This window comes from Macrobrachium rosenbergii, chromosome 10 (assembly GCF_040412425.1).
Source record: "Macrobrachium rosenbergii isolate ZJJX-2024 chromosome 10, ASM4041242v1, whole genome shotgun sequence".
Taxonomy (NCBI): Eukaryota; Metazoa; Arthropoda; class Malacostraca; order Decapoda; family Palaemonidae; genus Macrobrachium; species Macrobrachium rosenbergii.
In genome coordinates this window covers 70,849,707-70,869,706 of record NC_089750.1, presented here as the reverse complement: position 1 = coordinate 70,869,706, position 20,000 = coordinate 70,849,707, and the positions used below count along the sequence as shown (strand labels likewise).

Sequence of the window (20,000 nt, the reverse complement as noted above, 5' to 3'; positions counted from 1 at the left end):
GAATAGAAAGGAATAGTTTAACCACCTCCGTTAAGGCGAATGGAAAATGGAATAGATGGATAGAAAGGAATAGTTTAGCCACCTCTGTTAAGGCGAATAGAAGAGGAAATAGATAAATAGAAAATGTAATAGATGAATAGAAAGGAAAGGTTTAGCCACATCTGTTAAGGGAAATAGAAAATGGAATAGATGAATAGAAAAGGGAAGACATGAATAGAAAGGAAAAGTTTAGCCACATGTGTTAAGGGAAATAGAAAATGGAATAGATGAATAGAAAATGGAAAAAGATTAATATAAAATGGAATAGGTGAATAGAAAATGGAATAAACTAATAGAAAATTAAATAAACGAATAGAACATGGAATAGATAAATAGAAAATGGAAGTGGGGCCTTGATTTTTCCAGTAATGTAAATCCGTCCTTGTTGTAATTCGTATGTAATGTGTCGAGAGATGTCCAAGAGTACATTTTTTATTTATACAGTCTTCTTATCTGATCAAAGTATTCCTCATAACAAGGTTATTATAATTATATTGTTTATTTCCCTTTAATTGGAATGTGTCTATCGATGTGAGAAACTATTGAAATAAAAATGCCTTTATTTTTTATAAACGTATGAGAGAAGCTCAATGCGAAGTTCATGCCATTTTCAGAAACGAAAGGAAATAAATGAATTTTTAAAAATCTTTGTCAGTAAAGGCTGGCATCCCCTAGGCTCACATTAAACTTTGGCTCCTACGGTCGAGGGAAAGATGAAATCTGAATTCATAAAGCCCCCATTAACAGATTGTTAGGGGGGTATGAATGGTGCCCATAAATACCCATAAAAATGTTCCATTTTTGTAGTGGGTCTCCTGATTAGGAATTTGGTGGGCCCTTGAGGTATGGGTGAACTCATAATTTATACGCCGGATCAAGACATAACGAATTTCCCGAATTCTCTGTTGGATTTGCTAATTGTTTGACGTATGTCGTTGTTTAGTGCAGTTCTTTGTATGTATATATATATATATATATATATATATATATATATATATATATATATATATATATATATATATATAATTAAATGTGTGTATACACTACAGATATGATATATTTAATATATACAGTATATGCCACCTATATGAATCTGAGAGGCTATTTTTATTTACCATTATTTCCTCCCATATATATATATATATATATATATATATATATATATATATATATATATATGTATGTATGTATATAATATATATATATATATATATATATATATATATATATATATATATATATATATATATATATATATATGTATATGTATATATATATATATATATATATATATATATATATATATATATATATATATATATATATATATATAATAGTAAAAGTAAAGGTGTGCTTGTTTGAGTTGTGTAACCATTTACAGTCACAGAGAGAGAGGATAAGTTAGAGAAACGTTATTTGTTTGTCTGTCGTAAATTACACTCCCAAACCATTATTACTGCTTGCGCGAAAAACGCAAATATCTCTTGTGATAACCAACTTGCTCCCATTCTCTCTCTCTCTCTCTCTCTCTCTCTCTCTCTCTCTCTCTCTCTCTCTCTCTCTCTCTCTCTCTCTCTCTCTTTTGGACATTGTACTGTTATAATTCAGCATGCGCAAAAGAATGAGCTGAATCTATTAGGACATTTTCGATCTTCAGTAAGAACGAAGTGAAGACTGTTTGCATTGCGTTTGTTGCTGGTTATAATACTGTCGCAGTATCTTCTTGTTCTTCGTCTCCTTCTTCTTCTCATTATTATTATTATTATTATTATTATTATTATTAGCAACCAAGAGAGGATATATGAGTAATAATTGAGATGAATGGGTTACTTATGCCTTTGCGTTTCGCCAGTGGGAAAAATTAAGTTTTTACTCTAATTCTTGCTTAATTGAATTTTTGCTATATATGTCAGTTATGGATGAATAATAAAAAGAAATTGTAAATGTATGTGTATATAAACGTATATACATATATATGTATATATATATATTAAATTGTAAATGTATATATATATATATATATATATATATATATATATATATATATATATATATATATATATATACTGTATATATTTATATATATATTGTGTGTGTGCGTGCGTGCATGTGTCTGGAGAGAGCGAATTTTATCCTTTGTTTATTCACAGTGGCGAATTAATTGTCTGCTTCAGACGGTTGTAAATTTATTGCTTGCAAAAGTAGATCCCCGTCTTCTCTCTCTCTCTCTCTCTCTCTCTCTCTCTCTCTCTCTCTCTCTCTCTCTCTCTCTCTCTCTCTCTCTCTCTCTCTCTCGGTAAGAGGCAATTTATGGCTACAAAAATCTGCTCCTGACGGAAACAGTGGAAGAGAAGACTCTTAAGTGAATTTCAGATTAAAAGAGAGTTCTGGGTTAGGCAGACCTCGAAAGTCGGAATACTCTAATCGGGCCGTTATTTTTGCTCTCTCTCTCTCTCTCTCTCTCTCTCTCTCTCTCTCTCTCTCTCTCTCTCTCTCTCGATCGATCGATAGTTAGGCTTGTGCAGTCGTTTCCATTTGTCAGTCGTTTCATTTGTCATTTCTCATCTCTCTCTCTCTCTCTCTCTCTCTCTCTCTCTCTCTCTCTCTCTCTCTCACACGATAAATAGTTGGGCTTACCCAGCTGTTTCTTTTTGTCATTTCAATACATATTTCTCTCTCTCTCTCTCTCTCTCTCTCTCTCTCTCTCTCTCTCTCTCTCTCTCTCTCTCTCTCTGTGCCCGAGTACCCCCTGCGCGAAAGCGGATTTATCCCCCGCTTTTGGGCAGCAGCCCTGCAGTCCGAGATTCCTATCGTGACGTATTGGCCATGAAGTCTATCTCTGCGTTTTTCCTACCTGCAGGTGCTCTTGTCTGCAAGCGAGCGTTATCGCCAGCCTCCGCTAGGACGTCGGTTTTAGAGGGTCATTAACTCGTATCTGATTCCGTTATCTGGGTGTGCATCGCGCACTAAAAGCGGAAAAATTGGGAATGATAAAATTAAATGTTTTATTACGTCCCATTATTGGGTCTCGCCCCCTGAGTGATTGAGGGACCTCGAGACACCGAGGAGTCAGGGGAAAGGCGGCTCGGGTTGAATCAACCCCGTGAGAGGAAATAATAGACACTAATGAAAGGGTTCATTTGGGTAAGCTTTAAGGAATATATCAGAACTGTGTGTTACCAAGATGCTTGAAAATTTCATTGATTCAAGTTCGTTTAGTATATCCGCTTCATCATTTATCTTTGGTTGCTTTATTATGGTCATTCTATTGCGTAAAGCCTGCTTGTTAGGGAACTTTCTTATGACATGGTAATAAGCTTTAGGGAATATCGGAACTGTTTTCACGAAGAAGCTTGAAATTTCCATTGATTCCAGATCGTTTGGTGCATCTGCGTCTTCATTAACCTTAAATTTTTATCCTTATTTTGCGCAAAGTTTGCTTGCCAAGGTACTTTCTTTAGCAATCAAGGTACTTTGCCACCATTGCAACTTGGCCGAATTGCATGATTGTGGCCAATTTCTATGCAGAGTGATCAGTCGCTTGCCATTAGGCTGCATTTTTCTCAGTTTCAGGCAAAAGTCCATTTGACGGTACTTTCTTTTGCATCAATATTTTATGCTCATTATGAATAATCATATTAATCATTCCGGTGTCATTCATTGAGTCTGTTAATATCGTAAGTTATGAAAAGATATATTGTATTGCGTTGGTTTGAATACGACGTTTTTATACGTTGACGCATTGTTTGGGTGCAATTTGCATGGCTGATGTTCATGGCCATTCCTGTAGCAAAAAAGGACAATTTGATGCTCTCTCTCTCTCTCTCTCTCTCTCTCTCTCTCTCTCTCTCTCTCTCTCTCTCTCTCTCTCTCTCTCTGTGTTTGCCTTCGCGTGTACTTTAAAATTCATTATTGATAACGTATTAGAATACTTGAAGTACAAATAATTTATGAATATATATATATATATATATATATATATATATATATATATATATATATATATATATATATATATATATATATATATATATATATATATATATATATATATATATATAGGGAGGAAGAGAGAGAGAGAGAGTAGATGTATGTGTGTATGCGTGCACGTGCACGCGTGTGCATTTTCCCCCGCGCACGAAATTCGTAAAACTAACTTTACGACGCTGTTTTTGATTACCTACACAAATAGATTAGTGCGAATGTAAATTTTAGGAGCCCCAGAACGCACATTTTATAGAGCGCTGAGCCGAGGGAAAAATCCTTTATGCTTATCCGTCATCATTTTGACCTTTTGGGAGATCTTGGCTTGGACGCCGTCCGACACTATATCATAAGGGTCATTCGGCCACCGCCTTAATCGTGAAATTGAGCTTAATGGGCTTTATGGTTTTAGAGGGACATTGCTGAACATGTTACAAAAATTAATCTTCCTCGCATTCTCCCTCCTCCTCCTCCTCCTACTCCTACTCCTCCTCCTCTTCTTCTTCTTCTTCTTCTTCTTCTTCTTCTTCTTCTTCTTCTTCTTCTTCTTCTTCTTCTTCTTCTTCCCGGGGCTCCATGACAAGATGGTCCCAAGTGAATCATAACGAAGACATCTTTGGGCACATGTGTTTACGGACATCATTTACAGTGTTTACGGACGTCATTGATAAACGGACACTAAAGCTGTATACGGTTTTATTAACGCTTAAACTTTTTGTGGAATATCCTCGAGTTATTGTCCATCTACTCTTATACAAAACAGTGAAAAGTATTGAATTTCATGTATTTCATTTTTTACGAATTATAGATAATTTAGACATTGCTCGAGGAGACTCATCCAATAATGATAGTTTGCGGTTTTCTTTTTCTTAGCCGAATCACTAGTAGGGGTTGCTGCTTTTGCTGTTTTCGTGTTTGATTACTTTATCTATCTGAAAAGCTCCCTGGGGCAATGTGAAAATTCCTATTACTTGAATTCCTGTTTTTATTTTCAATATCTCGATTTTTTTTTTATTTCACAAAACTGATTTAGTATACGTTTTGGTGTTTACATCCTGGCAAACGAAGGCATGTATGTAATACACTCACATAAGTATGTATGTGCGTGTTAAGATGGCGTGAACCGTTAAGTATTATGATATCTGTTTATGTTAATATTAATGTAAGCCGTCGTGATCCTGACGGCGTTGGTGTTGATGCCCAGTTATCATGATGTCGTATCACGTTCCTCATAATTATATGATTATTATTATTATTATTCTCAGCAAAAAGACTTTTCCCCGTGGAAGATAGACGTGACTTTAATGGAACATGCACTCTGCAACGGCATTATCACAGATTCCCCCTCTGTACTTTTGAAAATTATCATTATCTTAAGAACACATATTTATTAGTCGTAGGAGCAGTAGGAAAATCTTCAGTCATTTTTTGATTGGTTCATTTTCGCTTATCGCATCAGATAAGTCAATGTCTTCTCCTACTGTTGCCATCTTCGTTAATAAACTAGTTTCTCTCTCTCTCTCTCTCTCTCTCTCTCTCTCTCTCTCTCTCTCTCTCTCTCTCTCTCTCTCTCTTATTACAGTTCCCATATTCGTTGTGTTGGTAAGAAGTTCGAAGCTCATTCCATTTTTAATGTTTAGTTTTTCAAGCCAGGAAATTATAAAAAAAGTTAAAATACACTCATCCACTTTATGGTTGTTTATTTTGTTTACTTATATTTTTTTTAGTAACGCAGTAATTTGTAGCCTTCAGTTTACATAACATCGCATGCATCACATTTACGAAGAAATATTTACCTCTCTGCATTCACTTCCATTGTGTATGACTTGTTGATTCGGTTCAGAATGAGTATCTAAGATTCCTCCTTGCGTCAGACGCAGCGACGAATGAAGTTTAATCCAACAATATACGTCTCCCGAGCTAGCACTTAGAATACTTTACCGTCCATGACGCTGTTGGACTTGGGGGACTTTCAAAAAGTCCCCGGGACACTTACCACCAAGTCCCAGGGAACAGCGCGAGGAGGTGCTACATCTGCAAATTGTACGCGAATGAGGCCTTTTCATCTTCGCGTCTTGCATGAGACTATTGAGCTCTTATCGTAGCGCAATGTCCGTTGGATGTGGGTCTAAGTGATGCTTAGGGAGTCGAAGGTGGCGCCTTTTACGCAACGCGTGGGTGAAGTCAATGGATGAAGGTGACTATGAAAGATAGACTTGATAATATTATCCTTTCTGTGTCGTAGGTCCAGATTAGGATTGGACGAAGGCATGAGATAAGGGACGCTTACGAGTGCGGGTGCGCTTGTCCTTTGACAGCTTTCATTACTGTATCTTTTTTTTATTCATTATTTTTAGTTATATTCTTCTTCTTCGTCTTTTAACTGCGTTGTAGAAATTGCTGTTTGTCAAGAAATGACAGTCTGTTTTGCCCTTTGAGAATGCTTGGTACATCTAAAACATCAAGGATACTTACACAACCTGCTAGTCTCTCTCTCTCTCTCTCTCTCTCTCTCTCTCTCTCTCTCTCTCTCTCTCTCTCTCTCTCTCTCTCTCTCTCACACACACGCTTTAACTGTTGGTACCAAGGCAGTAAAAATCAACCGAATACTGGCACCTCCTGAAGAAACATTGACAGTAGGTTGATTTGCCTGCTTAATTTATTTGCCTGGTTACCTCAGGCACACTGTGGAACATATGAAAAGCTGAAACATTTCAGAGCATGGACAGCAAAGTAAAGAAACAATATTCAAAACAAGAGACATGGATTTTCGAATTTTCCAGACACTAAAATATTACTGAAAAACTTTTATCTCTGGATAAAGCCACAGTAAGAGGGTGTTAGGTCGAATATTTCGCCTAGAAGGACCCATGATTGCTATGGCAGGCCCTAAGGCTCTCAGGTGGGGACCTACGGTTGTCGGGGATGGGAGGAGGGAGGGAATTGAAGGGGGTGGGGGAGGTGGCATCCTCTGAGAGCTAAACTTCACTTTACGAGATCCTGGCTCCAGGTTTTTATGGGATCATTTTATATGCAGCATTGTTATCACTGAGTGACCCCCTCTGGCTTGACACCCTGCGGTGGCTGTCATACGTTTCCGTTGAGTATTGTTGCTTATTAGTACTGGCTCTCTCTCTCTCTCTCTCTCTCTCTCTCTCTCTCTCTCTCTCTCTCTCTCTCTCTCTCTCTCTCTCCGTCCATTTTTATGCACAGTGAAAAATCAGTATTTTGTTCGTTTAGAACTTAATTTTATATAATTTCTTTGTATATATATACATGTATATGTATGTATGTGTGTATGTGTAAATGCTATATTGTATTATTATACAAAAATGATTGCCCATAATCAGAATTTCTGTGCTATATATTGACCCCGAAGCATTAAAATAATATAATAATATAATAATAATAATAATAATAATAATAATAATAATAATAATAATGTGGCTGTAATGAACCAAAGCATATAACTACAATGTAACGATAATGATAACGACATAACACGAATGATTTGAATTAAACCATCATCCACCTCATTATGTTTCCCTTCTCACTTCACCCACCCCGCAAATCTTTTATTCATCTCCGGTAACAGGAAACCCCCGCTTGCGCTCACCGTAAATGAAAATGATTGGGGACAATTTAACCGAATTTACGACGCAGATAATCCGAAACGATCCGGATAACACTTGGAAAAGAGTACGTCTGGAAGCGACGATCCATTGACCTTCTGGATCGTGCGAGTCACTGTCGTTGTTAACAAACTTGTGTGGATTAAATGGCTCCCTTTAGATCGTATGTGTAACGCCTATGCATAATCACGGTATTCATGTTCGTCCTCTTTCCATTTACACCGATGGGAAGACGTATACATAATGTGTATACATATATACAGTATGTATGTTTTCACAGGTAGCGATCGCGTATGCATTTGTACGTCTTCATGCATCATCAGGTTGTTTGCAAACGTATATGCCATGAGCTTCTCTGTATTCGTATTTTAGACGGAAATTGCTTTTATTATATATATATATATTATATATATATATACACAGTATATATAATTATATATAATATATATATATATGTATGTATATATATATATATATATATATATATATATATATATATATATTAAAAAGATATTCGTCACGACTACCGATTTGCAATTACACATTTTTTTTAAATATTCGTTACGGCTTGCGATTTGTACTTATACATAAGTGTATATTAATACATCCAAAGATGTAAATTATTATTATTATTATATTCTTGACATGAACCATGTATATTTAAGTGACCACCATATTGAACACTAATCTTCATAATCGTCAAAAGAAATAGGAAAAAAAATGGAAAACAATATCAAGGATTGGACACAGCTAAAAAAAAAAACCTTAATATTTATCCTTTCCTTGAGCGTCCAAAATAAAAAAAAAAGTTAAAAAAGCAAAATAAAAAAAAATAAAAAAAAGATGACTTTGAGAAGGAGTGGACACTCACTCGGAGAGTTAGCCAGGGCTCATAAAAACGCGGATCGTCAGCCATAAATCTTCGTTTTTATCTCCTCATCAGTCCTATGGTGGGGATCTCTTGCTACTTAACCCAGCATCGCCATCATTCGGCGGTCTCCTAAAGGTGGAGCAGCAGGAGATAGAAGATGAAGCAATGAGGAGGAGGAGGGGGAAGGGAGGGAGGAGATGGAGGAGGAGGAGGTGGTGGTGGAGGTGGAGATGGAGGAGGAGGAGGAAGGGAGGGAGGGAGAAGGTGGAGGAGGAGGAGGAGGAAGGGAGGGAGGGGGAGGATGTGGAAGTGGTGGAGGCAGAGGGGGAGGAGATGGAGGAGGAGGAAGGAGAGAGGAGATGGAGGAGGCGGAGGAGGGAAGGAGGGAGGGAGAAGGTGGGGGTGGAAGTGGAGGAGGAAGGGAGGGAGGAGGTTGATGTGGTGGAGGGGGAGGAGGAAGGGAGGGAGGGAGAAGGTGGGGGTGGAACTGGAGGGGAAGGAGGAAGACTCGATCCCCCCCTCCTCCCCTTCAACAAATAGGAATTTGAAAACCCCTCGTGTTCTCCTCTTCCTTTTCTCTTTATTATTGTTTTTTACGTATATCTATAATACATACAACAGCACTTCTCTAACAAATACATACAACCATAACTGAAGAGTATGCACATGGGTATGATTTTTCCAAGCTAAATGAAACTTAATATCGGGTTTATGTGGACGTCCTTGGAAACGTAAATGTGTATTTTTATTATTATTATTATTATTATTATTATTATTATTATTATTATTATTATTATTATTATTATTATTATAAAGCGAATGTATAAAAGGTCTGTGATCAGCTAGAAAGACGGCGAACACCTAGATAAGAAATGAATGATAAGAAATTGTCTCTGCAATTCTTGTCAGTCTAAGAACGATTTTACACATTGCACGGAGTCCGTTGAAGAATAAGTCCTTCTCATATTCATAATCATTGCAATGTCTAAAAATAAAACTGCTAACAGATATAGGTGAACAGTAACAGCTGAATTATTGACGAAGGAACGGGTTTTTTAAGTAACAGGAATGCACTGGGTTTTAGTATGTTATGTATAGTGGCTTCCAAAGGTTGTCCACTGTTGTAAACAGCGATACCTCTAACAAGGCGGAAACCCGCCCCCGCTGCATCTACCTGTAGAAGCTGAATGAAATAACATGAAATAGATGTTAGGTCGGTTTTTCATGTACCCGGTAAAATATTTGGAATCCCGACGAGGGTCTATTTTCAATCGGAGGGAGCGAAAGGCCTTGCACTGTTTGTTAATTAGGATTCGTAGGAGACAGTCAACCAGTAGATTTCATAGCCTACAGACTGACGGACAGACAGAGAACTTGTTCCCTCAGCATTCCAGATTCATTGACTGTCCCTTTGAACAGGTAAGCTAGAGAGAGAGAGAGAGAGAGAGAGAGAGAGAGAGAGAGAGAGAGAGAGAGAGAGAGAGAAAATTAAAATCAGATTAGAGATTACACGTCCAATTACAAGATGAAAAGGAAAGGGATGCGTTTGATTGGCAGCTGATTAGACCACTTGGATTCTTTCCTCTTTTTTTTTATTCTTTCCAGCTTTTGTTTCTTTCATATCTCTCCTCCTCCACCTCCTCCCCTCCTTCCTCCAGTCCCTCTCCCCCTTCCCCTCCCCCACCCTCCCCCTCCTCCTCCCCCTCCTCCTACTCTTCCAGTAATACCTTTCCCTCCGTCCTTCAAAGCCTATTCAACACTCGTCGACAAATATTTCATTTTTATTCAACTCTCCCGCATCTTTTATACTATTTCCTTGTTTATCTCCCCCTTTTTTTTTCTTCCTTCGTCTTATTTACTGAGTCGTTTTCTTTGCCCTCGTTTGGTTCGTTGTCTATTTTTAATGAAAGGTGGAGCGTTGTTCTCTGGTTCGTCAAATGCCCCATTCAGCGTTTGAGTTCCTGTCGGTTTTCGAGATATTGTTGTTAGTCTTAGGTTTTAGACATTTTTTAACTTGGTGTTAAATATGATTTAATGATCTATTTTTCCGTTAACATATGTTGAAATTATCGTTTTCAGTATTATGATATCGGTAGCAATTTTAACTGCAAACTGAAAGACACTGTGTGCTGTTGTTTGATCGTGAATGAACTCCATGCGCAGTAAAACTCCACAACATTAGCCTCTTCGAACACATACACACACGGTGGAAAAGCGACTCTCGCCTGTGTAAGGACAGAAACGGGTAAGACTCAAGGCTAGCAACTTCACACCTCCTGTCGCTAAAATGCATGCAAACCTGATAAATCAACACTATGCAGAATAAGAGAACAATGTCATAGTAAAAGTTTATCATGGGTTTTGCTATTTCCAGGCTGACCTCCTAAATTGAAAAAGGCCACGTGATTCTGGAAACACAAAAGCGGGTGAAGAATCCTAAAGTTTAGGAGAACCTCAGACAGTGCATTCCAGTTGCTCTAAAAAAGATCTTACGATTTCAGAGAAAGTTCGTTTCCTTAAAAGTCCATTACACCTGGCAGTGAGTGGACTGTGGTGCTTTGTAGCTAAGGATAAAGAAGAGTATGGGGCAAGCAACCTCATTCCAAAGGGCTTGCTGAAAATCAGAAGGTTAGCTCAATTTAGAGCCACTCTTTCAAAGGGAAAAGACTGAAGTACAAAAATAGAATACTCAATATAAGATAGATGAATACAAAAATATGCGTAGATATGTCTTAATAATTTCATCGGTGCAGATTCATTAACCATAACAGAATATTCAGGAGGCCAAATCGCACCTGTACCTCCAGGCCAAAGAGAGAAAGAGAGAGAGAGAGAGTGAAAGAGAGAAAGAGAAAGAAAGAGCGAGAGCACTTGAGCACTTGTACGCGAGAGATAGGTTTACCTTTCTTGTGTGTGTGTTGACGTGCTCTCTCCCCATCAGATCTTATTTATCTTTTATTAACCACTATTTGGCCCAGAGGGTGGGGGGAAAAGAGAGAAAGAGAAAAACTTGAGAGAGGGAGGGAGGGAGAGAGAGAGAAAGGTAAGGAAAAAATCCGCTGACACAATGGGGTCTGAGGGCCTTTGTGTATGGATGACGTGCGAGGCTTAAATGCCCGTACTTTATTAGATCATGGGGGGATGAAGAAGAAGAAGAAGAAGAAGAGAAGAAGGAGGAGGAGGAGTAGGAGGAAGAGGGAGAATGATCTCGTGAGGTATTCACGTCCATAGACGAAAGCTATGCCCTTCCTTTTACCCCTTATTAGAATATATTAAAAAAAAACGTAAAGCGATTTTACGCAGCATTATGGATTCTGCTTGGTGATGGTATTATGGATTTTCTTTTTTTCTTCTTTTTTTCTTCTTCTTTTTTGAGCTTCCATCCTTGTAAGGGTTTTGCTCAATAGGGGCTTATCTTCCTTACTGTGTTACTTCTTTTTCTTGGGTATAATACACATATTTATTTATATTTATAAACCATATATATATTATATATATATATATATATATATATATATATATATATATATATATATATATATATATATATACACATATATATGTATGTATACAGTACATTCATACGCACGAAGATACACACACACTTTTGCAAATGAGGTCTCATATTAGTATATATATATATATATATATATATATATATATATATATATATATATATATATATATATATATATATATACTAGTACAGTAAGTGAATGAGTTTTTCAGCTCCAAACTAGGAAAACGATAACCGTCAAGCAGCCTAAAGACCAATCGTTATACAAGCAAACGTTTTTGTGCAGACGCCATTGCAACTAGTCAAAGATACTTCCTTTCCTATTTCTAACAAACCTTTTAGCCATCCAGCTTCATTCAAGCTTAATCATTCTTTATTCTGTGTATAATTCTGTCGCCGATCCTCCCATCTTCGAAAGATGCAGAGAATAGGCCACGCTGAAGGCCCCTCCTCTCTCTCTCTCTCTCTCTCTCTCTCTCTCTCTCTCTCTCTCTCTCTCTCTCCCAGTTTGGCCTAATTCCATAACACACATATAAAAAACATAATTACAATGCAGCTTTACTATATTGCACCATTCATTTCTTCTTTTTGGACTCGGTCATGCTAACTTGGACCTCGTTACAGTGACGCACAGGTCCTTTTTTTTCTCTCTCTTTTTTTTTTTTAATCGCTTGATAACGGGCTTACACGTTCCTTCCCCCATGATTCGAAGGAGATTAACATATTTCTTGCTCTATTGATCGGCGTCGTCTCTCCCTCCCCAGCTATCGCTTGTTCTTATCTGGGCTCGGGGAGACGTGAGGCTGAGAGAGGCAGGAGGGAGTGTGTGCTTTTATTTTAGATTTTACATTATACATATATTATGTATGTGTATATGCAGTATATGTATAGTATGTATATATATATATATATATATATTTATATATATACATATGTATATATATTTATACACACATATATATGCATAGATATATGTATTTATGTATATATATATATATATATATTATATACAGTATATGTATATATATATATATATATATATATATATATATGTATGTGTGTGTGTGATAGAGACAGACGGACAGACATGCATACAGTGCATACATACATACAGGATGAACAAGAGAGAGAGACACATGTTTCCATGTCCTCTATTTTTCAGTGACCTGAAATTTTGTTGAATTTTGTACCACGTCCTAAGCCTCTTCAATTCGCGTCCCAGTTCGCTTGTCATGAAATCACAGAGTTACCAATTACTCTTGAGTACTCTAAGGAAAATATTTCTCAAAATATATCTCTTCTTAGTCACACTTCTTGGAATCTTAAACTCCTGAGAAAAAGTCAAAGAAGTACAGTCACTGTAATATCAAAACGAAAACACATTAAGATAACTTTGGCCCACACTGCTAAAATACTCGTCATTGTGGTGTCTGGCAACACTGCACTCAAAGCTACCAGATTCTTTTTTCTTTTCTTTCTTTCTCTTTTTCCCCCGTTCCCGAGGACGTCTTTTCAGACTATCTCCAATACAAATAAGCTCCTCTCTCTCTCTCTCTCTCTCTCTCTCTCTCTCTCTCTCTCTCTCTCTCTCTCTCTCTCTCTCCTGCCATTTCCATACATCCTGAGTTGATCCCCTGGTTACCTGATATTCTCTCTCTCTCTCTCTCTCTCTCTCTCTCTCTCTCGCCTGTCTGTATGTTATTCATATAGAGATGTGTTCCTATAATCAAGTCGCCTCACTTATTCTTTGATTCCTTCATTATCAAGGTTTTTAATTTTCATTTACTATACTGCGGATTACTCCATTGTGTAAAATATTGATTCTCTCTCTCTCTCTCTCTCTCTCTCTCTCTCTCTCTCTCTCTCTCTCTCTCTCTCTCTCGTATTATGTATTCATATATTTCTTCATTATCAACGTTTTCAATTTTCATTTACGGTACCTGCGGTTACTTCATCATCAACCCCTTTTGATTCTCTCTCTCTCTCTCTCTCTCTCTCTCTCTCTCTCTCTCTCTCTCTCTCTCTCTCTCTCTCTCTCTCTCTCTCTCATTGTATCCTTTCAAAACCCTCCTCACCCCCACCCCTTTTTAAAATGAAAACAGAAGCAAGAGACCACGACAGAAATGTTGTTCGGCGCATTCCGTGCCTCTCTTCACTCGGAGAAGCGATCGGCACGATCAAGAGTAGAGGGAGGTATTTAGCCTGTTTTCTGCGATTAAATGTATCGCCTCGTTCTCATTCCGTCGACATGCCCACTCACTCACTCGGTGGCTTTCAATGGAACTCGAAGGGAAGAGCTTGAGCCTTCTCGAGTGCCACTTCAAAACCCACTGCTGATCCTCACCTCAAACTTGGGATGAATTTCTCTTTCATTTTTCAACTGTTTGTTTGCTTGTTTGTGTCCGTGTTTGTGTGTGTGTGAGTGTGTTTATGCGCGTGTAGTAAAGCTGCGATTGGTATGAGGGCTCAAAAGTTCTTTTGCTTATATTAAACCATTTTTATCAATATTATTTTTTTTTTTTAGGCTTTCTCCGTAATTGAAACATGGACTAATATATATATGTTTGCTTTGGTATGTGTATGAATAAGTATCTAAGTTTGGAAGTTTGTTTGTGTGTGTCTGTGTGTGTGAAATGCCTATGATATAGGTGCACCTGCAGGCACACAAAACACACACACACACGCATGTATATGTATATATACAAATATATAGACAGATAGATAGATAGATATATGTGTTTATATATGTGTATATAAATATAATATATTTATTTATATATATATACTTCTGTGTGTGTGTGTGTGTGTGTGTGTGTAGAGGTACCGAGGTTACCGTCACAGCTCTTATTTCGTGTGAATCAAATGTGATATCATTAATGTTATGACGCTTGTGGGAAGTCTTGCCGTAATCATGTAATTATATTAAGATTTATTCAATAATGATGTCAGCACTTCCTGCAACACTTCCATTTTGCAAATTTTTCCTCCTTTATTTATTTTTGCCATATCTGCTTTCGTAATTTTCTCCTTATTTTCCTAATATACAAGTCATTTTTTTAGTTGTGTCAGTGCGAATATTAACATTTTACTTAATTTTAGGCCATGTTTCGTTAACATTTTGTGATAGTCTTATATAATGTATATTTGCAGTACTGTATAAATTCAGCTTTTTTTTTTTCTTGATAAGATTGAATTTTGCAGAATAAAGGCATTATCTTACTTTTTTTATTACAACTATTCTCAGTTTATTTCTCATTCCAGTGAATGTTATTATAAACATTTATTGCTGCTTGTGTCAGCTTGTTGTAATAACTTGACTTTTATTTATACAGTCCAAGTTGTTAGGCCTGATTAAATTGTTATTGTTACAGTATTTATCGTAGTCGTTTTGTGTTTTATCTTCTGTTCTTGTTATGTCATTGCGTGTTGTTTTACTGTTTACTGTTGTTGTTTATGTGATGTCTGTCTTACCGTTTACTGTTGTTGTGTTTGGCATTGCTACAGTAACTTTTGTCATTGTCATGTTATATTTTATCTTATATTCTTGTTGTCTCATAATATGTTGTCTTACTGTTTAATGTTGCTGTGTCCGTAATGTGCTGTCTTACTGTTTACTGTTGATGTCTGCGTATTGTTTTGTCTTACTGTTGACTGTTGTTGTGTTACAGTAACCGTTGTCATAGTTTTTTATTACCTTATGTTCTTACTTCATAATTCGTTGTTTTACTGCTTACTGTTGTTGTCTGTGTAGTGTTTAGTCATACTGTTTACTGTTGGTGCTCGGCATTGCTACGGTAACAGTCATCATTGTCGTTTCATATTTTATATCTTATATTCCTGTTATCTCATAGTGTTTTGCTTTACTGTTTACTGATGCTATCTTTGTCCCGTGTTGTTTTACAGCTTACTGTTGTTGTTTTTGCTTTAACAAATTATTCTCGTTGCCTTTCAGAGTGTGGTGATGCTCATGTTCAGAGAAGAGAAGACTCCCGAAGATGAGATCAAGGCTTGGCAATTCTGGCACAGTCGACAGCATTCGGTCAAACAGAGAATCCTCGATGTTGGTGAGTACTGCGTGGCATTTGCTTGATGCAGTCTAGCCATTTGTTTGTCTAATTTCAGTGGTTTCCCAGTGTCTCTTATAATTAAAAGTCGAGCGCTTGTTTTTGTGTGTATTGGGTAGGGTATATATTTATATATACAATATATGTATATATATATATATATATATATATATATATATATATATATACATACATACATACATACATACATACACACACGCACAATAAAAATACGTATTTACTGATGTAAGAATAACACAAGCAAAGACCTCAAACACACACACACACACACACACACACACATATATATATATATATATATATATATATATATATATATATATATATATATATATATATATATATATATTCTTCTTCGTTTTAACGTGCTTTTATACCCATTTTTATATGGGGTAAAAATTTGATTCAAACCGGCAATTTGAATTAAACGACATTTCCTAGCCCTCTCATGTGGGATTTCCTGTCTAACATTCCTTAGTAACTTTCCATTTATAGGTCTATATTGAATTCATACTTATATCCTTGCTCTATACACACAGTACACGAGTCTTATATTCATTTTCTCTGCGTTAAATACTTCCCACACATCGACGGAGTGGCTAAGGAAAACATGGAAGTTCTATGTAGGGTTGGTAAGAAATATAGCTTATCTCTAATTTTTATGACAAGAGATTCTGTATACATACATTGATACAATTATATGCACAAAGGATTGTAGAGAAAGGGAGGCACAACCTAGAGTTTCCAGTACATCTCTCTCTCTCTCTCTCTCTCTCTCTCTCTCTCTCTCTCTCTCTCTCTCTCTCTCTCTCTCTCTCTCTCTTTGTGAACACCACCGACAACTTAGATATTTCGGTTTCTTATTTATATAACAGTAATTATTGCTCTTTTTCCTGACTCACACAGGCACACAACACTATATATATATATATATATATATATATATATATATATATATATATATATATATATATATATATATATATATATATATATATATATATTATATATTGTATATTATATATGTATATATTTACACATACATACATACACACACTATATATATATATATATATATATATATATATATATATATATATATATATATATATATATATATATATTTGTACGTGTGTGTTTGTTTGTTTGTGATCTAGACTCTAAAGTAAAAAGTCAAGTGAGCTTCATAATGACAGACACACTCAAGCAACCTTCGTTTTTACCTTGACCCACATAGTCATTTTCGGCAAGACGACGCGTCAGCGGAGTAGCCAAACAACCTGGGCAGTCAGTTAGCAACGTATAATTATACCTTATTACATTTTTCTACATCATTATTATTATTATTATTATTATTATTATTATTATTATTATTAATCCGTCTCTGAAAAGTGTTTGGTGCACTGAGTTCATACGACTTTTAGAGCAGTATTTTGTTTAGGAGTTCATTGGAAGAAATTTCTCTCTCTCTCTCTCTCTCTCTCTCTCTCTCTCTCTCTCTCTCTCTCTCTCTCTCTCTCTCTCTCTCTCTCTCTCTCTCTCTCTCTCTCTCAAGTAGACATATGACTTATGTAGCAATATTTTTGTTTACCAGTTCCATGGAAGAAATCTCTCTCTCTCTCTCTCTCTCTCTCTCTCTCTCTCTCTCTCTCTCTCTCTCTCTCTCAAGTAAAAAAAAATTAGCTGATAGCCGAAAAAGGCAGAACTAACATCTACATAAATCATATTCGAAAATATGTTAATTTCACATCAACATTTCTGTTTTTATTATCTGGGTTCTTCCTTTATTATGCTTGTTAAATTTTCAAGGGAAAGCCTAAGTTTATAATCCATCGTTAAAAAAAAAGGTAGAATATTTTTTTTTAATTTATGAGAGAGATCATGTCTTACTGCTTTCAAAACAAATAGAGGATGAACTTGTATTTTACAAGTTTATATTTTACCTGAAAATTCAGGTAAAATATAATTAACTCAAAATAATTTTTATCACTTTTTTTGGAGCATTTTGGAGGCTCAAAAGCTCGCCATCTGTATGGAAAACCTTATTTGTATCGTGTTAAACAAACGAGCATTTTATGTTAGTTGTCATTATGTCATCTACTTAACTCAGCTTTCAAAACATATTCCTGGACACAAGTTCAGCTTCGAGCTAATCGTAAATAGGAAAACTCTACGGAAAATGAACTCCATGTTTCACTAGTGTTCATATATATTGATTTACGCATTTTTATACCATTATATAAGACACTGCAGTCATATTTGTTATAACCCGCAGAAACTTATTTCCTCTTGAAGATAATGAACTAGCGTCTTGAATTAAGTATATATCTTATTAGTAATATTCTATAATAGGCCGTGAATAAGAATGTTTTAGCAGCCAGGAAACGGGGCGATAATAATATTAACAAGTTCGATAAATGGCGTAGTAGCTTGATAGATGCTTTTTTATTCTTATGCATGTGGAAAAGTATAACTGAGGCCAGTACAGCTAGTGATTAACTGTAACGTACAGATTTAATGTTATACATTAATAATGCGGAAATATGATAAAGCACATGAACGGTATATATTCATAAAAGACGGAATGATTCATTTACAGAAATATATTTAAAAATAAATAACAAAAGATTTTTGAAAATACACGGAAAGGCTTAGAACAAATTCATTATACATTAATAATGGGGCAATATTTTAAAGCACATGAACGGTATATATTCACAAAGACGGAATCATTTATATACAGAAACGTATGTAAAACAAGAAACAAATTTTTTGAAAATTTACGGAAAAACTAAGAATAAAATTCATTATGCATTAATAATGGGGGAAATATGGTAGATTGCATTAGCGGTATATATTCACAAAAACAGGAGTAATTTATTTACAAAAATATGTGTAAAACCAAAAACAAAAGATATTTTGAAAATACACGGGAAAGCTAAGAGTAAAATTCATTTAAAGAAAAAATATTAAAATGAAAAGACTAAATAATTGTATTTATATAACGCGTCCGAGACTTCCCACTTTGAATTTTTCATTGTTGAGTTTCACACTACCAGTCGTAATTTAGTTTTTAAGTCGAAGTGCTATCTTTTTTTAATTTCCGCCTAATTAACATAACAGAAACTGCTTATTTCTGTACATTTATCACAGGACGGCTTTTTTTTTCACCCAACTAATTAAAAATACGAAAATGAGAAAAAAAATAAGTCAACGAAAATGAGATCATTAATATTGTATCCGAGGATGATGATGATGATAATAGGAAGTGATTCCCATCATCCCATGATGCTGGCGTATTATTCCTGAGGATGATGATGATAGTAAGCAGTGATTCCCATCATCCCATGATGCTTATGTATTATTCCTGAGGATGATGGTGATAATAAGCAATAATTCCCATCATCCTATGATGCTGATGTATTGTTCCCGAGGATGATGATAATAAGCAATGATTCCCATCATCCCATGATGCTTATGTATTATTCCTGAGGATGATGATGATAATAATAAGCAATGATTCCCATCATCCCATGATGCTGATGTATTAATCCTGAGGTTGATGATGATAATAATCAGTGATTCCCATCATCCCATGATACTGATGTATTAGATCAAGAATGATTAAAATTTGAACCCTGTCTACTCGTATTAAAGAGAGAGAGAGAGAGAGAGAGAGAGAGAAAACAGCTGTTCTGAATCTCCGCGAAGACAATGCATTATATTCGTGTCTCGTAGATCTGCCGCAAACTTCCTCCGTACTCATTAAGAGTAATGATTTATCCTCGCCCTGGACAGATGTTGCAATGTAAATAGCTCGATGGGAAATTCGGTTATTACCTGAAATTCGGGAGAGAGAAAATTATCACCTC

The 20,000-nt window shown here is 35.9% G+C and overlaps 1 protein-coding gene across 3 annotated transcripts in view; it reads left to right on the top strand.

The window, feature by feature from the left end:
• The window catches only part of grh (grainy head), a 378,710-nt gene that overhangs the window by 325,040 nt on the left and 33,670 nt on the right, over positions 1 to 20,000 (top strand). For all 3 annotated transcript variants that reach the window (XM_067110721.1, XM_067110722.1, XM_067110719.1), the window contains one exon: positions 15,996 to 16,107. In XM_067110721.1, coding sequence (XP_066966822.1) covers positions 15,996 to 16,107 — 112 coding nt within the window. The remainder of the gene's footprint in view (positions 1 to 15,995; positions 16,108 to 20,000) is intronic.